The sequence below is a fragment of the Carcharhinus amblyrhynchos genome, unplaced genomic scaffold (genome assembly GCF_965287045.1).
Source record: "Carcharhinus amblyrhynchos unplaced genomic scaffold, sCarAmb.v2.hapA scaffold_37, whole genome shotgun sequence".
NCBI lineage: Eukaryota > Metazoa > Chordata > Chondrichthyes > Carcharhiniformes > Carcharhinidae > Carcharhinus > Carcharhinus amblyrhynchos.
In genome coordinates this window covers 8667042-8685720 of record NW_027649778.1, presented here as the reverse complement: position 1 = coordinate 8685720, position 18679 = coordinate 8667042, and the positions used below count along the sequence as shown (strand labels likewise).

General features: G+C 49.6%; 1 protein-coding gene across 1 annotated transcript in view; it reads right to left on the bottom strand.

The window, feature by feature from the left end:
• The window catches only part of LOC145362148 (HHIP-like protein 1), a 37450-nt gene extending 19956 nt beyond the window's left edge, over positions 1–17494 (bottom strand). The window contains exons 1-3 of the mRNA XM_080218202.1: positions 17384–17494; positions 10824–11470; positions 8108–8251 (exon numbers count right to left, since the gene is read on the bottom strand). Of these exons, the coding sequence (XP_080074328.1) occupies positions 8108–8251; positions 10824–11470; positions 17384–17494 (902 nt within the window). The remainder of the gene's footprint in view (positions 1–8107; positions 8252–10823; positions 11471–17383) is intronic.
• Positions 17495–18679: the final 1185 nt, after the last annotated feature.

Genomic DNA, 18679 nt, shown 5'->3' with positions numbered 1-18679 from the left:
ATTGTCTCTTCCACCTTCTTCTGCTGGGAAAAAGATACAAAAGTCTGAGGTCACGTACCAACCTACTCAAGAGCAGCTTCTTCCCTGCTGCTGTCAGACTTTTGAATGGACCTACCTCGCATTAAGTTGATCTTTCTCTACAACCTAGCTATGACTGTAACACTACATTCTGCACTCTCTCCTTCCCTTCTCTATGAACAGTATTCTTTGTCTGTATAGCGTGCAAGAAACAATACTTTTCACTGTATATTAATACAGCGTGACAATAATAAATCAAATCAGGTGGAGGGTGTGAGGGGTATGGCGCAAGTAGGCTTATATTAACGCTGCATTGAAGTTACTGTGAAAATCCACTAGTTGCCACACTCTGGCTCCTGTTCGGGTACACTGAGGAAGAATTTAACACGGCCATGCACTGAACCCACACATCTTTCGGACTGTGAAAGGAAACCGGAGCGCCCGGAGGAAACCCATGCAGTCACAGGAATTCTGCCAAGACAGTGACCCAAGCCGGGAATCGAACCTGGGTCCCTGGCACCGTGAGGCAGCAGTGCTAACCACTGTGCCATCCACAAAGGTTGTGAAACTTACAGAATACTGAAAGGCCTGGATAGAGTGGGCACAGGGAAGATGTTTCCATTAGTCGGAATCCGAGGGCACAGCCTCAGAGTGAAGGGATGGCCTTTTAGAACAGAAATGGGGAGGGATTTGTTCAGCCAGAAGCTGGGGAATCTGTGTAATTCATTGCCACAGAGGAGGCCGGGTCACTGAGTGTATTTAAGACAGAGAGAGAGAGGCTCTTGATTGTTAAGGGGATCAAATGTTGTGGGGAAAAGGCGGGAGAGTGGGATTGAGAAACATATCAGCCATGATCGAATGGTGGAGCAGACTCAATGGGCCGAATGGCCTAATTCTGTTTCTACATCTTATGACCATAGAACCTCACAGTGCAGAAAGAGGCCTTTCGGCCCATCGAGTCTGCACCAAACACAATCCCACCCAGGCCCTATCCCCAGATGTTATACCCACTAATCCCTCTAACCTACACGTCCCTGGATACTAAGGGGCAATTTCTTAGCATAGCCAATCAACCGAACCTGCACATCTTTGGACTGTGGGAGGAAACCGGAGGAAACCCACGTAGACATGAGGAGAATGTGCAAACTCCACACAGACATTGACCTGAGCTGGGAATCGAAGCCAGGACCCTGGAGCTGTGAAGCAGCAGTGCTAACTACTGTGCTACCGTGCCACCCATGGTTTTGCAGGGAGTGTTTGATGGGGACAGTGTAGAGGGAGCTTTACTCTGTATCTAACCCCGTGCTGTACCTGTCCTGGGAGTGTTTGATGGGGGGACAGTATAGAGGGAGCTTTACTCTGTATCTAACCCTGTGCTGTACCTGTCCTGGGAGTGTTTGATGGGGACAGTGTAGAGGGAGCTTTACTCTGTATCTAACCCCGTGCTGTACCTGTCCTGGGAGTGTTTGATGGGAGACAGTGTAGAGGGAGCTTTACTCTGTATCTAACCCCGTGCTGTACCTGTCCTGGGAGTGTTTGCTGGGGAACAGTGTAGAGGGAGCTTTACTCTGTATCTAACCCCGTGCTGTACCTGTCCTGGGAGTGTTTGATGGGGGGACAGTGTAGAGGGAGCTTTACTCTGTATCTAACCCCGTGCTGTATCTGTCCTGGGAGGTTCAGTGGGAGATGGTGCACCTATAAAAAAATGGACAGACATAAAACTCATTAGAAATGGAGAAAGTGCTGGGAATTCTTGAGAAAAGCTGGGAATAAATGGGACGTGTGACAATGTAAATAATGAATGATGTAAGTTCCTTCACACTGGGTGAGCTGGCTGCAGAGCGGGTGAGTTCAATGTTAGCCTTGGCACCCTTTCCGAGTGGCACTTGGCCCAGTTCTCCGGCACTGAAGGTGGGAAGGTGAAAGGGTTCAGGATTGTGATTGCCTGAGAGAGGCCTTGGAGTCCCACAAGCAATAATCAGTGCCGGCCGTGCGTGACTGCTGAGGTAGCGAGCCGAGATTTTGCTGAATTAAACAGCAATGATGATCGGTGGAGTGGGTTAAAGGACAAATGTGTCCAGGGAATTACACTTGGCAGGGCTGTCTGCCAACGTGCCAAAGTTTGGTCAGAAACTGGGGGCAAAATAAGGCCGGGGGCTGGCATGGATGGTCTGAGGGATTGCCTTGAGGTAATATTACACTGGGGCAGCACGATGGCACAATGGTTAGTGCTGCTGCCTCACAGTGCCAGGGACCCGGGTTCGATTCCCGGCTCGGGTCACTGTCTGTGCAGAGCCTGCACATTCTCCCCGTGCCTGCGTGGGTTTCTTCAAGACGCTCCAACTTCTTCACACAGCCCAAAGACATACTGTTCAGGTGGATTGGCCATGCTAAGTTCTCCCTCGGTGTACACGAACAGGCCGCAGAGTCTGGCAGCTAGGGGATTTTCACAGTAACTTCATTGCAGTGTTAACATGAGCCTATCTGTGACACTAAGAAATAAACCTTAAAACTTTAAAAGTCGAGGCTCGTTATGCTTTCCGAGACTCTCAGCCTGAGGCCTAGTCAGACCAAGCCTTTAGGCCTCGTTACCATGGTGGCTAATTGCAGTTGGCCTTTGGGGAGTGACAAACGAGGGCCGGGGGGGGGGGTGTGGTACTTGTCAGATTTACCCCTCCAACGAGGCACCCAGTGGCAAACTCCCAAGCGATTTCAGACTCTGTCTCCAACTTTGGCTGGGAAGATTTATTTTTCTCTGCTGTTTTTGCCAAGTCTCTCACGAAGACTTTCCATTTGAAACCTGCAGCCTGAACGCCCCCACCTCTTCCTCCCATCCTCCCCCCCAACGCACCCCCATCAACAGTTCTACTGCTGTCTTTACTGGCACCTCTCGCACTCTCCGTCTCCCACCACACGGAACATCGACAACAGAGGGAGGGAAATCGAGCGAACAGGGGGTTTGTATCTCCGTGAGAAAAATTGGCATTTTTATCATCCATTACGAGCTCCCCTGTAGCAGTCAGAGGGGGTGCTGGACAATGGTGGCCTAGCCTTAGGCGCTGGCTTAGGGTCAAGGGTTCAAATCCCACCTTGGCAGTTACCGGAATTTAAATTCTCATTAATTAGTTAAATTTATAATCATTTTAATCCTAAGGTCATCAGGATTCAGTATCCTCCAATGATTAAGAACTTTAACTGAGAGAATCATAGAATCCCTAGTGCAGAAAGAGGCCATTTGGCCTATTGGGCATGCACCGACTCTCCAACAGAGCATCCCACCCAGGCCCAGGCCCTGTCCCTGTCGCCACTAATCCCCCAACCCTCGCACACCTTTGGACATTGAGGGAAGAGTTTTACCAGAATGTCCACTCAAGGTTGGTACCATCCCGCCCAAAGCCAACGGAGAATGCCATTCTCTGAGCCTCACCCGGCTACGGAAACAGGAGGGCATGCCGGTAAAATTGCGGCCTAAGTGGCAATTTAGCATGGCCAATCCACCTGACCTGCGCATCTTTGGATACTAAGATGCAATTTAGCATCACCAATCCACCTAACCTGCACATCTTTGGACACTAAGGGGCAATTTATCACGGCCAATCCACCTAACCTGCACATCTTTGGATACTAAGACGCAACTTAGCATAGCCAATCCACCTAACCTGCACATCTTTGGACACTAAGGGGCAATTTATCATGGCCAATCCACCTAACCTGCACATCTTTGGATACTAAGACGCAATTTAACATGGCCAATCCACCTAACCTGCACATCTTTGGACACTAAGGGACAATTTAGCAAGTCCAATCCACCTAACCTGCACATCTTTGGATACTAAGACGCAATTTAGCATAGCCAATCCACCTAACCTGCACATCTTTGGACACTAAGGGGCAATTTATCATGGCCAATCCACCTAACCTGCACATCTTTGGACACTAAGGGACAATTTAGCAAGTCCAATCCACCTAACCTGCATACCTTTGGACACTAAGGGGCAGTTTTAGATGACCAATCCATCTAACCTGCACATCTTTGGACACTAAGAGACAATTTATCATGACCAGTGCACCTAACCTGCACTCTTTGGAGTGTGGGAGGAAACAGGAGCACCCAGAGGAAACCACACAGACACGGGGAGAACGTGCAGACTCCACACAGACAGTGACCCAAGGCCGGTATAAGAGAAGGAGAGAGAGAGAGAGAGAGGGAAGCAGAATTGGGAGGAAGAAAAGCAAAGACTGAGATAATCGGGGAGATAGCAAGAGAGACCTGATGTTGATGTCGTGGTGGATATGTAAATGGTTCAAATGAGAGCTTTGGGTACAATGTCAGGACATTTTAGAACCATAGAACATTACAGCACAGAACCAGGCCTTTTGGCCCTTCTTGTCTGTGCCGAACCATTTTTCTGCCTAGTCCCACTGACCTACACCTGGATCATATCCCTCCACACCCCTCTCATCCATGTAACTGTCCAAGATTGTCTTAAATGTTAAAAGTTAAATGTTAAAAGCATTTACTACTTCAGCTGGCAGCTCATTCCATACTCCCACCACTCTCTGTGTGAAGAACCCCTCCCTAATATTCCCTTTAAACTTTTCCCCCTTCACCCTTAACCCATGTCCTCTAGTTTTTTCTCCCCTAGCCTCAGTGGAAAAAGCCTGCTTGCATTCACTCTATCTATACCCATCATAATTTTATATACACCTCTATCAAATCTCCCCTCATTCTTCTACGCTCCAGAATCCCGGCTGGGATCACAATCCAATCAGCCATGATTTTATTGAATGGCACAGTGTTCTTCAAGCACCAAATGACTTACTTTTGCTCTTAATCTAAATATCTCTTTCAGATGAGCTCAGTCAGACTGAAAGCCAACATTTCCCATGGCCCCTGTATTTCGTGCTTTTGATTGCAGGCAGGGCCATCACTGACCACTTCCTTTTGTCCCTCACCACTTGCATCCTTCTTGACACACATCCAATTTCACTTCTGTCTGTTTCCTCACTTGATTATTTACAACCGCACTTTCAATCTCTCAACTGCCTAACCTTTGGCCTTCCAGTCATCGCAGAGGTGTTGATTTTCTCAATTATCCCCTCATTTGTGCCTTTGAGACACTCGTTCACAGCAAAACCTAGCTATTTCCTTACTTAAGGGCCCTTCCTTTGCTCCCTTTGGCTCAAAGAACAAACCCTTTAGCATATTTGATGCAAAGCTCTAGTTCTGGCATTATTTCCCAGCTCTGGAGCCTCAGTCTCCTCTTCCAAAACTAACCATGAGCACCCGGGAGGCAGAAAATAACATATGACTTATTTTCTCTGAAGCCAGTTGTTTCCGTGAGCTTTGTTCTTAGCCACTCTCAAATTCACTCTGCTGCCTTTGCTGCTACTCCCTACCCGTACACCTCCCCTCCCTTGCCTGCCTCCCTCCCCTGCCCACCTGCCTCCCCTGCCCACCTGCCTCCCCTGCCTGTGCTCCCCCTCCACCCCCGTGATCATCCCCCATCTGCTCCACTAGCCTTGGACCTTTCTTTCTCTAGTTTCCCTCCTATCTCCCTCTTCGCCACTATTGATCTCATCATCCCCAAGACACTTCACGGTTTCTCTTCCCTTAACCCAAAGCTCACTAAGCTGCTGACCATCTTCCTTCCCATGCTCCTTTCATGCTGCCATTGTAAATGGTACCCTTTCCATTAGTGCTGCTACCTTTCAAAGCACCTATTAACCCCTAGAGTTTAGAAGAATGAGGGGAGATCTCATTGAGACGTATAAGATGATGAATGGGATGGATAGGATAGAGGTGGAGAGACTCTTCCTGCTCAGAAAGGACAGTAGGACTAGGGGGCACAGCCTCAAGATAAAGGGGAGGCGGTTTAGAACGGAGTTGAGGAGGAACTTCCTCACTCAAAGGGTGGTGAATCTCTGGAATTCTCTGCCCGTTGAAGTGGTGGAGGCTGCCTCGCTAAATATTTTTAAGACGCGGGTTGATGGGTTTTTGATGAGCAAGGGGATTAAGGGTTATGGGGAGAGGGCGGGAATGTGGAACTGAGACACGACAGATCAGCCATGATCTTATTGAATGGCAGGGCAGGCTCGAAGGGCTAGATGGCCTACTCCTGCTCCTATTTCTTATGTTCTTATGTTCTTATGAATAAAGTCCTAACCTATTCAATCTCTCTCTGTAACTCAGTTTCTCAAGTCCCGACAACATCCTTGTGAACCTTCTCTGCACTCTTTCAACCTTATTTAATCCTTCCTGTAACTAGGTGACCAAAACTGTACACAATACTCTAAATTCGGCCTCACCAATGCCTTATACAACCTCACCATAACATTCCATACTCAATACTTTGATTTAGAAAGGCCAATGTCCCAAAAGCACTCTTTATGACCCTATCTACCTGTGACGTCACTTTTAGGGAATTTTGTACCTGTATTCCCAGTTCCCTCTGTCCTTCTGCACTCTTCAGTGTCCTACCATTTATCTTGAATGTTCTACCTTGGTTTGTCCTTCCAAAGTGCAATACCTCACTCTTGTCTGCATTAAACTCTATCTGCCCACCCCATTCTGTCCCATATGGAAACTTGCCACTCTCTCCAACCCTGTAAAAAAGTACCTGAGGTTGGAGGGGTTAATTGGTAATGTCTGAGTTTTGTTCAGTATGAATGGTTATGGGTAATAGTTAAGATGGAGATCGGCCATGATCTGACTGAATGGGCTCGTGGGGCTGAATGGCCTCCTCCTGTTCCTATGATCTCAGGCAGCAGAATGCTACATGGTGGTTCACATGGTAAAACCTCCCAGCAGTCTAAAAGGGTGTGACTACTCCAAAACACGGGCTAAGCTCATGTCAAATATGACAAATTCCACAAATTAATAAATGTGGAAAAAGACAGGCTGCCAAATTGTGTTCCACCATAGCTTCCTTCAGTTAACGCAGACACACTCACACTCTCTCTCTCTCACACGCTCTCCTCATACACACACTATTTCTTTCACACTCTCTCACACTCTCTCTCATATTATTTCTCACACTTTCTCTCACTCTCACACACTCTCATTCTCTCCTCACATTCACACTCTCTCACACTCTGTCTCACACTCTCTCTTTTTCACACCCACAGTCTCTCACACATACTTTCTCTCACCAACTCTCTCTTTCACACACTCCCAAGCAATCTCTCACATGCACTCTCTCTTTCACACTCAAACTCTCTCTCACATAAATGCTCTCCTGAACACACTCTCACTGTCCCATACACTCTCACTCTCTCTCACACGTTCATACTCGCTCACACCCTCATACGCTCTTTCGCACACTCACAAACTCATTCTCACTCTCCCACATACTCTCTTGCACACCCATGCACTCTCTGATTCTCTCACACACTCTCTCACCCACTCTCTCTCTTACATTCTCTCCCAATGCTCTCTCATATACTCGTTACACATACACACGCCCATTCACTCTCTCACCACTCTCTCACACACACTCTTACATTCTCTCATACAAATCTCCCTCACTCTCACAAGCACACTCTCTCACACTCACACACAACTTTCACATATCTCTCTCTCACACACACACACACACACCCACTCTCTCTCTCTCACAGTCTCACACACACACACACACACACACTCTGTCTCTCACACACTTGCATACTCTGTCTCTCACACACACGCACACTCTCTCACACACACACTCTCTCACACACACACGCGCGCACACACACACACTCTCGCTCTTTCTCTGTCTCACAAACGTTCACACACACACACACTCTCTCTCTCACTCACACACACACACAGACACACACACACACACTCTCTCTCACACACACACACAGACACACACACACACTCTCTCTCACATTCTCTCTCACATACACACACTCTCTCTTTCTGTCTCTCACAAACACTCACACACATACACACACAAACAGTCTCTCTTTCTCTCTCTCACACGCACATTCTGTCTTCACGTTCTCTCTTTCACACACACACACACACACACACACACTCTCACATCCTCTCTCTCTCTCACACACACACATTCTCACACAAGTAGAGTATGAAACCTACTTATTCTGGGCATTTCCAAACTTCCCGAATGGATCTCCTGCTCTCCCTCCATCTCCGGTGAAGATATAGAGATATCCATCTATCCCAAACAGCAGCTGTCCCCCATTGTGATTGGAAGCAGGTTCCACAATCTCCAGGATAACCCTGTCCAGGGAAAGATTCTGTTAGATTCATTTGAACTACTCTGAGAGGAAATTAACAGCAAATGTGCTAAAACGCTGAGCCAATCCGAATGGGGAGGAATATCACAGTTTACAATGTTCCATCCTGGACATTCTGTCATTGAAGGGGTTTCTGGATTAATATGATCAACAGAAGGTCAAAAAGGGGCAAATGTTAACCATGAACCCCAGTGAGAGTCAGTGTGTGTGGGACCCGTACCCCAGTGAGAGTCATTGTGTGTGGGGACCTTTACCCCAGTGAGAGTCAGTGTGTGTGGGACCCGTACCCCAGTGAGAGTCATTGTGTGTGGGGACCTTTACCCCAGTGAGAGTCAGTGTGTGTGGGACCCGTACCCCAGTGAGAGTCATTGTGTGTGGGGACCTTTACCCCAGTGAGAGTCAGTGTGTGTGGGACCCGTACCCCAGTGAGAGTCAGTGTGTGTGGGACCTGTAGCCCAGTGAGAGTCAGTGTGTGTGGGACCCGTACCCCACTGAGAGTCAGTGTGTGTGGGACCCGTACCCCAGTGAGAGTCAGTGTGTGTGGGACCCGTACCCCACTGAGAGTCAGTGTGTGTGTGGGAGCCGTACCCCAGTGAGAGTCAGTGTGTGTGTGGGACCCGTACCCCAGTGAGAGTCAGTGTGTGTGGAACCTGTACCCCAGTGAGAGTCAGTGTGTGTGGGACCCGTACCCCAGTGAGAGTCAGTGTGTGTGTGGGAGCCGTACCCCAGTGAGAGTCAGTGTGTGTGTGGGAGCCGTACCCCAGTGAGAGTCAGTGTGTGTGTGGGAGCCGTACCCCAGTGAGAGTCAGTGTGTGTGTGGGAGCCGTACCCCAGTGAGAGTCAGTGTGTGTGTGGGACCCGTACCCCAGTGAGAGTCAGTGTGTGTGTGGGAGCCGTACCCCAGTGAGAGTCAGTGTGTGTGTGGGAGCCGTACCCCAGTGAGAGTCAGTGTGTGTGGGACCCGTACCCCAGTGAGAGTCAGTGTGTGTGTGGGAGCCGTACCCCAGTGAGAGTCAGTGTGTGTGGGACCCGTACCCCAGGGAGAGTCAGTGTGTGTGGGACCCGTACCCCAGTGAGAGTCAGTGTGTGTGGAACCCGTACCCCAGTGAGAGTCAGTGTGTGTGGGACCTGTACCCCAGTGAGAGTCAGTGTGTGTGGGACCCGTACCCCAGTGAGAGTCAGTGTGTGTGAGAGCCGTACCCCAGTGAGAGTCAGTGTGTGCGGGACCCGTACCCCAGTGAGAGTCAGTGTGTGTGGAACCCGTACCCCAGTGAGAGTCAGTGTGTGTGGAACCCGTACCCCAGTGAGAGTCAGTGTGTGTGGGACCCGTACCCCAGTGAGAGTCAGTGTGTGTGGGACCCGTACCCCAGTGAGAGTCAGTGTGTGTGGGACCCGTACCCCAGTGAGAGTCAGTGTGTGTGGGACCCGTACCCCAGTGAGAGTCAGTGTGTATGTGGGAGCCGTACCCCAGTGAGAGTCAGTGTGTGTGTGGGAGCCGTACCCCAGTGAGAGTCAGTGTGTGTGTGGGAGCCGTACCCCAGTGAGAGTCAGTGTGTGTGTGGGACCCGTACCCCAGTGAGAGTCAGTGTGTGTGTGGGAGCCGTACCCCAGTGAGAGTCAGTGTGTGTGTGGGAGCCGTACCCCAGTGAGAGTCAGTGTGTGTGGGACCCGTACCCCAGTGAGAGTCAGTGTGTGTGGGACCCGTACCCCAGTGAGAGTCAGTGTGTGTGGGACCCGTACCCCAGTGAGAGTCAGTGTGTGTGGGACCCGTACCCCAGTGAGAGTCAGTGTGTGTGGGACCCGTACCCCAGTGAGAGTCAGTGTGTGTGGGACATGTAGCCCAGTGAGAGTCAGTGTGTGTGGGACCCGTACCCCAGTGAGAGTCAGTGTGTGTGGGACCCGTACCCCAGTGAGAGTCAGTGTGTGTGGGACATGTAGCCCAGTGAGAGTCAGTGTGTGTGGGACCCGTACCCCAGTGAGAGTCAGTGTGTGTGTGGGACCCCGTACCCCAGTGAGAGTCAGTGTGTGTGGGACCCGTACCCCAGTGAGAGTCAGTGTGTGTGGGACCCGTACCCCAGTGAGAGTCAGTGTGTGTGTGGGACCCGTACCCCAGTGAGAGTCAGTGTGTGTGGGAGCCGTACCCCAGTGAGAGTCAGTGTGTGTGGGACCCGTACCCCAGTGAGAGTCAGTGTGTGTGGGACCCGTACCCCAGTGAGAGTCAGTGTGTGTGTGGGACCCGTACCCCAGTGAGAGTCAGTGTGTGTGGAACCCGTACCCCAGCGAGAGTCAGTGTGTGTGGGACCCGTACCCCAGTGAGAGTCAGTGTGTGTGGGACCTGTACCCCAGTGAGAGTCAGTGTGTGTGGGACCTGTACCCCAGTGAGAGTCAGTGTCTGTGGGACCTGTACCCCAGTGAGAGTCAGTGTGTGTGGAACCAATTAGAAGAAAATAAATCAAATACTTGGAAGGGGAGATCATTGCATTGGGGATTTTTGTCCATTTAAATGTGGGTCTTTTACACGCAGACTATTGCTTTAAGAGTCTCTGCCCTCTGACCTTTCTGACGTGGGGTCCAGGGCGTTCATGTTGCTAGGCAGCAGGTGGAACTCGCTGATACGGATTCGCTCGGCCTTCCTGGAGAAAATGGAGTAATAAACGTAGGCCTTCCCGTTCCTCTTGAAGTTGGGGTGGAAGGCCAGGCCCAGGAAGCCCCTCTCGTCCCCCAACCAGGGGGAGGTCAGCACGGTCTCGGTCAGATTGAGAAAGGGCCGGCTGACCTTTGACCCGTTGGCCAGGTAGGCCCAGACCAGGCCCACCTGCTCGGCTATGAAGAAGCGGTGGGTGCCGTCGCTGGCGTGCAACATGGCCACCGGGTTGCGCAGACGGTTGGCCACCTCTTTCAGGCAGAGTTGCAGGCAGCCCTTGGGGTCCTCGCGCACCGCCCCCAGGTTGGTGTTGAGGCGGTTGCTGGACAGGACGTTGGGGTAACAGTATTCGGGGTCCTTCAGCTCCAAGTAGCCGCAGAACTTCTCCCGGTCCGACTCCAGTCTCGTGGTCCGCTGGTCGCCGGTCAGGAGGCTGAGCGCCGAGCGGCACCGCTTCCAGAACTCGGTGCAGTAATCGCCGCAGAGTCCCGGCAACAACCGGACCGGGGTGTTGGCATCCTCGGCGTCGTACAAGTGAGCGGCAAATGGGGAGCACCTCTGAGCAAGGGGAGAAAGAATAGGTTGGCGTTTATTTAGCGCCTCAGGATATCCGAACGCGATTCGCGGCTTCTTCCGAGGTAGCCGTTGTGGAAAAATGGTGGCACAGGAAGATCCCACGCAGTGTGAAAGTGACCCTGCTCGATGGGATGTTCGCTGAGGGGAAATATATTGGTTACGGCACCACTGCGTTACGACCCTGCGGCCCTCCAAGCCCGTGCCGCTCATTGGTCCAACTAGACCATTCGTTTGTATCCCTCCGTCCCCAGTCTGCTCGTGATCCCCGTAACCCTGCGTATTTCCCCCCCTCATTTAACCTGCACACCTTGGGACACCAAAGGGCAATTTAGCACAGCCAACTCACCCAACCTACACATCTTTGGACTGTGGGAAAGTGACTCTGTACAGTTACACAGTGAGCCATCCTTACCCTGCTGAATAAACACTGACTCTGTACAGTTACACAGTGAGCGATCCTTACCCTGCTGAATAAACAGTGACTCTGTACAGTTACACAGTGAGCGATCCTTACCCTGCTGAATAAGAACATAAGAACATAAGAAATAGGAGCAGGAGTAGGCCATCTAGCCCTTCGAGCCTGCCCCGCCATTCAATAAGATCATGGCTGATCTGTTGTGGCTCAGTTCCACTTTCCCGCCCTCTCCCCATAACCCTTAATCCCCTCTCTTATCAAGAACCCATCAACCCGCTTCTTAAAAATATTTAGCGAGGCAGCCTCCACCACTTCAACGGGCAGAGAATTCCAGAGATTCACCACCCTTTGAGTGAAGAAGTTCCTCCTCAACTCCGTTCTAAACCGCCTCCCCTTTATCTTGAGGCTGTGCCCCCTAGTCCTACTGTCTTTTTTGAGCGGGAAGAATCTCTCCACCTCTATCCTATCCATCCCATTCATCATCTTATACGTCTCAATGAGATCTCCCCTCATTCTTCTAAACTCTAACGAGTACAAGCCTAGTTTATTCAGCCTCTCCTCATAGCTCAATCCCCTCAACTCCGGTATCAGCCTAGTAAACCTCCTCTGCACTCCCTCCAGGGCCAAAATATCCTTGCGCAGGTGCGGCGACCAAAACTGCACACAGTACTCCAGCTGCGGCCTCACCAATGCCCTATACAGCTGCAGCAAGACCTCCCTACTTTTATATTCAATCCCCCTCGCTATGAAGGCCAGCATCCCATTCGCCTTCCTGACCACCTGCTGCACCTGCAAGCTGGGTTTTTGCGACTCATGCACAAGGACCCCGAGGTCCCTCTGCACCGTCGCCTGCTGCAGTTTTTCGCCACGTAAGTAATAGTCCTTCCTACCATTCTTCCTACCAAAGTGGACCACCTCACACTTGCCAACATTAAATTCCATTTGCCATTTCCTGGCCCATTCGCCCAGCCTATCTAGATCCTTCTGCAGACTCTCCACACCCTCCGCACAATTTGCCTTTCCCCCAATCTTGGTGTCATCAGCAAATTTCGACACCCTGCACTCGGTTCCCTCCTCCAGATCATCTATATAAATGGTAAATAGCTGAGGCCCCAGCACCGACCCCTGGGGCACCCCACTAGTCACCAACCGCCAATCCGAATAGCACCCATTGACCCCCACTCTCTGCCTCCTATTTGACAACCAATCCTCTATCCACGCTAACACCCTACCCCCAACTCCATGTCCCCTGACCTTCTGCAATAACCTCTTGTGAGGTACCTTGTCAAACGCCTTCTGAAAATCCAGAAAGACCACATCCACCGGCTCTCCTCTATCCACTGCCCTAGACACATCCTCATAGAACTCCAGTAAATTTGTCAGACACGACTTCCCTTTAATGAAACCGTGTTGCGTCCGCCCTATCAAGCAATTCCCTTCAAGATGCCTCGCAATTTCCTCCTTAATGACGGATTCTAACATTTTACCTACCACAGACGTTAAACTAACTGGCCTATAATTCCCCGCCTTTTGCCTGGCACCCTTTTTAAACAACGGCGTAACATTAGCCGTTTTCCAATCTTCCGGCACTTCCCCGGAATCCAGCGACGTCTGGAAAATAACCACCAAGGCATCCACTATAACCTCCGCCATTTCTTTCAGAACCCTCGGATGCATTCCATCCGGTCCTGGGGACTTGTCCACAATCAGCCCCTCTAGTCTGTCGAGCACCACCTCTCTAGTAACAGTAATGTCATTAAGACCCTCCATTCCTACCACCTTTCCATCTCTAACACCCGGCAAATTGTTCACGTCCTCCTCTGTGAAGACAGAAACAAAAAAGTTATTCAAGACCTTAGCCATATCCCCATCCCCTACCACTAGCTCCCCTTTCTCATCCTCTAAAGGACCAACGTTCACCCTAGCCAGCCTCTTCCTTTTTATATATTTATAAAAACTCTTGCTATCCTTTTTTATATTAAGTGCTAGCCCAGCCTCATAGCTTCTCCTACCCTCCTTTATCAACTTCTTTGTCAATCTTTGTTGACATTTAAACCTTTCCCAATCCTCTTCTCGCCCACTGCTCTTAGCTACTCTAAATTCCTCCGCTTTTAATTTAACACTTTCCTTCACCTCCTTCGTTATCCACGGCTTATTACCTCTCTTCCTACTGTCCTTTTTAACCATCGGAATAAATTTCTGCTGAGCACCAAGAAAGATCTCCTTAAAGATCCTCCACTGCTCCTCAGCAGACCTACCTTCCAACGCGCTCCCCCAGTCCACATTTGCCAATTCTTCTCTCATCCTACCATACTCCCCTCTATTCAAACAAAGGACACGTGTCCGGGAACCCACTTTCTCCTCCTCCATCTGCACCAGAAACTCCACCATACAATGATCACTCTCTCCAAGAGGATCCTTCACCGCAAGGTCCCTAATTCTACCCGCCTCATTACATAGCACCAGATCCAAGATAGCTCGCTCCCTCGCCGGCTCCAACACACACTGTTCAAGGAAATTATCCCGGCAGCATTCCAAGATCTCCTCCTCGAGCCCACCTCGTCCAACATGGGTCGACCAATCAATATGTAGATTGAAATCTCCCATAACTACTGCCGTTCCATTCCTGCACGCTGCACTTATTTGCGTGTTAACAGCCCGCCCCACCTCCAGATCATTATTCGGGGGCCTATAGACGACACCCACCAGCGTCTTCCTCCCTTTGCTGTTCCTAATCTCCACCCACAACGATTCCACGTTCTGCTCTTTGGCTCCGATATCATCCCTTGCTACCACCTTGATGCTATCCTTAATCAGCAGAGCTACGCCACCCCCTCTTTCCTCCTGCCTATCCTTCCTAAACACTTGATAGCCCTGTACATTCATCTCCCAGTCCCTGTCACCTTGCAGCCACATCTCTGTAATGGCCACCAGATCGTATCCATTTGTGTCGATCTGCGCCACCAGCTCATCCACTTTATTCCGAATGCTTCGTGCATTCAGATAAAGCGCTTTCATCCCAGCCTTCACCTGGACCCTATTTGCCGTAACGCCACCAATTGGGACATCCTCGGCCTCTTCCCTTACCTGTACCCTATCCTTAACTTTAGACCTCGTAGCGTCACCTACCATAAACAGTGACTCTGTACAGTTACACAGTGAGCGATCCTTACCCTGCTGAATAAACAGTGACTCTGTACAGTTACACAGTGAGCGATCCTTACCCTGCTGAATAAACAGTGACTCTGTACAGTTACACAGTGAGCGATCCTTACCCTGCTGAATAAACAGTGACTCTGTACAGTTACACAGTGAGCGATCCTTACCCTGCTGAATAAACAGTGACTCTGTACAGTTACACAGTGAGCGATCCTTACCCTGCTGAATAAACAGTGACTCTGTACAGTTACACAGTGAGCGATCCTTACCCTGCTGAATAAACAGTGACTCTGTACAGTTACACAGTGAGCGATCCTTACCCTGCTGAATAAACAGTGACTCTGTACAGTTACACAGTGAGCAATCCTTACCCTGCTGAATAAACAGTATCTCTGTACAGTTGCTGTGTTTTTTGAGTTTAACAAACATTTTTGGTGCCCCCAGTTTTTCGAGCTGTGATATTATAGAATCCCTACAGTGCGGAAGGAGGCCATTCGACCCATCGAGTCTGCACCAACCACAATCCCATCCGGGCCCTATTCCCATAACCCTAACTGTCTAGCATTTACCTTATCTGACACTAAGAGGCAATTTAGCATGGCCAATCGATCGAACCTGCACGTCTTTGGAGTATGGAAGGAGGAAACCAACACAGACACGGGGAGAATGTGCAGAGGCAGCGACCCGAGCCGGGAATCGAACTCAGGACCCTGGCGCTGTGAGGCAGCAGTGCTAACCCACTGTGCTGCTCCTTTCTTGTTTCTTTTCAATCAACCTTGCAACAACCCCTGAAGGGTTAATCTTTTTTGTTTACGGTTAAAATGATTCATTTCCAAAGCAGTGGCTAATGATTCCATCAAACCCACCCCCATCCCTCAAAAATGTTACACTGCTTCCCTCACAGTCTTGTGGAAAAAGCCAGTTTTGCCTGTGCCTGGGAAGGCCGGTTAACTCTGGGGAAGGAAGGCTGAGTCAATGTCTGCTAGGTATCCTTCTATTCAAACTGCACTCTCCCGCAGACATGGAAAATACGTTGAGGAAACTACATGGTCTGGCCTCCATGTGAGTCCGGAGTCACGGCCAATGTGGTTGACTCTCAACTGCCCTCCAAGGGCAATTAAGGTTGGCCAATGAATGTTGGCCCAGCCAGCCATGCCCATGTCCCACAAGAGGGGCACTAAAGGAAATCAGGCAGGGTAGTGGAGAGTTGGACATCAGACCTAGCAACAGGAGAAGACCATTCAGCCCCTCAAGCCTGCTCCGCCGTTCAATGAGATCAAGGCTGATCTGTCACCCGCAGACATTCCAAATTGCCAATTGGGCAACCAGCAGGGGTCACCCTTTCACCTATCGCCAGGAGGAGTCATCACCTTCAGGAGTGGGGGATGGGTAGAAGTGTTACAAGCGGACGAGAATTAGAGGCAGCAGTAGGCCATTCGGCCCATTGAGTCTTCTCCACCGTTCAATAAGATCGTGGTTGGTCTGATTGTGTGGCCTCAACTCCACTTATCTGCCTGACACCTTCCCCTCCACCTTCATTCCCAATTGAAACTTTCCAATCACAGTCAGTAATCTTGCATCCAAAATCTCAGGACGCAATCAGAAATTCCTCATTCCAAGCTCTATTCAAAATTCCAATTGTCAATCCAAAATCCCATTCTTAATTATAATTCCCAGATCATAATCCAAATTTGCATTAGAATCATAGAATCCTAAAATGATAGAATTCTCAATTCTCAGGCCTAATCAGAAATCCCTCATTCCAGTCAACACCTAAAAAAAAATTCCAGTTGTCAATGTGAAATCTCATTCTCAATTAGAATTCCCAAATCCTAATCCAAACTCCCATTCTCAATTAGAATTCCCCAAATCCTAATCCAAAATTGCATTAGAATCATAAAATCCTAGAATCATAGAATTCTCAATTCTCAGGCCTAATCAGAAATCCCTAATTCCAATCAACACCTAAAATAAAAATTCCAATTGTCAATGTGAAATCTCATTCTCAATTAGAATTCCCAAATCCTAATCCAAAATCCCATTCCCAAACCAAAATCCCTGATTCCAATCAGAAATCTTTAATTGCCACCCCAAATCTGAATTCCAATTCAGAATTCAGTCCAGCTGGAAACTAACAACTGCAAACACCCAATCCCAAAATGACAATCAAGTTCCCCATGAATCTCCATTCCATCCCCTCATCGGAGTTCCCAATCCCAAACTCTTAAACGGAACCCCTCCCCCCCGCCACCCCCCACCCAGCACCCCCTCCCCAGATCGTTTAGAACCCCCTCACCTGACACAGGAGTTCCTGGATATACTTTGCACAGATGGAAATTCCGAGGTGATGAAAATAGCCGAGGGAGGTGCTGGTATCTTCTGGCAATAGCGGAATCCGCACGGGCGTCACAGCAGCCAAAGTCAGAGTACATTGTGCAAAATGACAGGGCCTGATAGGGTTTGAATGGAGGCTTGAAGTCTAGGCACTGAGGGTGCAATGCCACTCTTGGCATTTGAACAGAAAAGACCAGAAGGATGAGAGTACCCTTGATGGAACGGGTTCATTCTGTCAAGGAATGTTATTATTAACAGGAAAACTGAGGACTCATTGGAGTGTGACCGCCTCTTGCTCTGTTACCTCCCTCTCCCCTGCTGCTCTTTCTTTGTTGCCTGTTTGTCTCTTTCTGCCTGTTTTTCTTGTTCTCCCTTTATTTTCTACCGTTCTTTCTCTGTGCCTCACTCTCTCTCTTTAGGATCTGATTTTGTGTCTCCTTTTTGTGTCTCTCACCTCTCTGTATCTCTGTATCTCTTTCTTTCTCTGTATCTCTGTCTCTTTCTCTCTATTTCACTATGTCTGTCTCTTTCTCTTTCTGCGTCTCTCTGGCTCTTTCCCTCTCCCTCTCTCTTTCTCTGTATCTTTGTCTCTTTCTCTCTGTTTCTCTGTGGCTCTTCTCTCTCACTCTCTTCCCTCTGTATCTGTCTTTTTTACCCTCTCTGTCTTTCTGTACGTCTCTGTCTCTTTCTCTCTCTTACCCTGTCTCTTTCTCTCTCTGCTATGTCTCTCACCTTTCTCTAGACCTCTGTCCCTCTCTAACCCTCTGTGTGTCCTCTCCTCTCTAACTCTCTGTGTGTGTCTCTCTCTCTCTAGCCCTCTGTCTCTCTCTGTCTCTAACCCTTGTCTCTCTTTCTCTCTCTAGGCCCTCATCTCTCTAACTCTCTGTGTCTCTCTCTCTCTCTAACCCCCTCCCTCTCTCTTTCTTTCTCTCTGTCTCTTTTTTTTACTGTCTTTTCTCTCTCCCTCTGTCTCTCTTCTATCTCTTCCCCCGTTTTTCTCTCTCTCCTTCTCTCCTTCCTTTCTCTCTCTCTGTTTCCTCGTTGCCTGCAGGGTTCTGAGTGTGTGTTGACCCTGTACAGGAAGGAGGGGCTGTTCCTTTTCTCGACACGTGTCTTTAGTTTGGTTTGTTCCAAGTTGCCAAGTCAGAGAGTCTGGGAAGGCTCTCCTGATGTGAAAGGGGCTTAGGATGTGAGAAGGAGGGAGGACAAAGAGACACGCTGGAGAGAGGGGGGGGGGGGCGTATTGACTCGAACTAAATCAAACAAGCCAGGAGAGGAGAGAA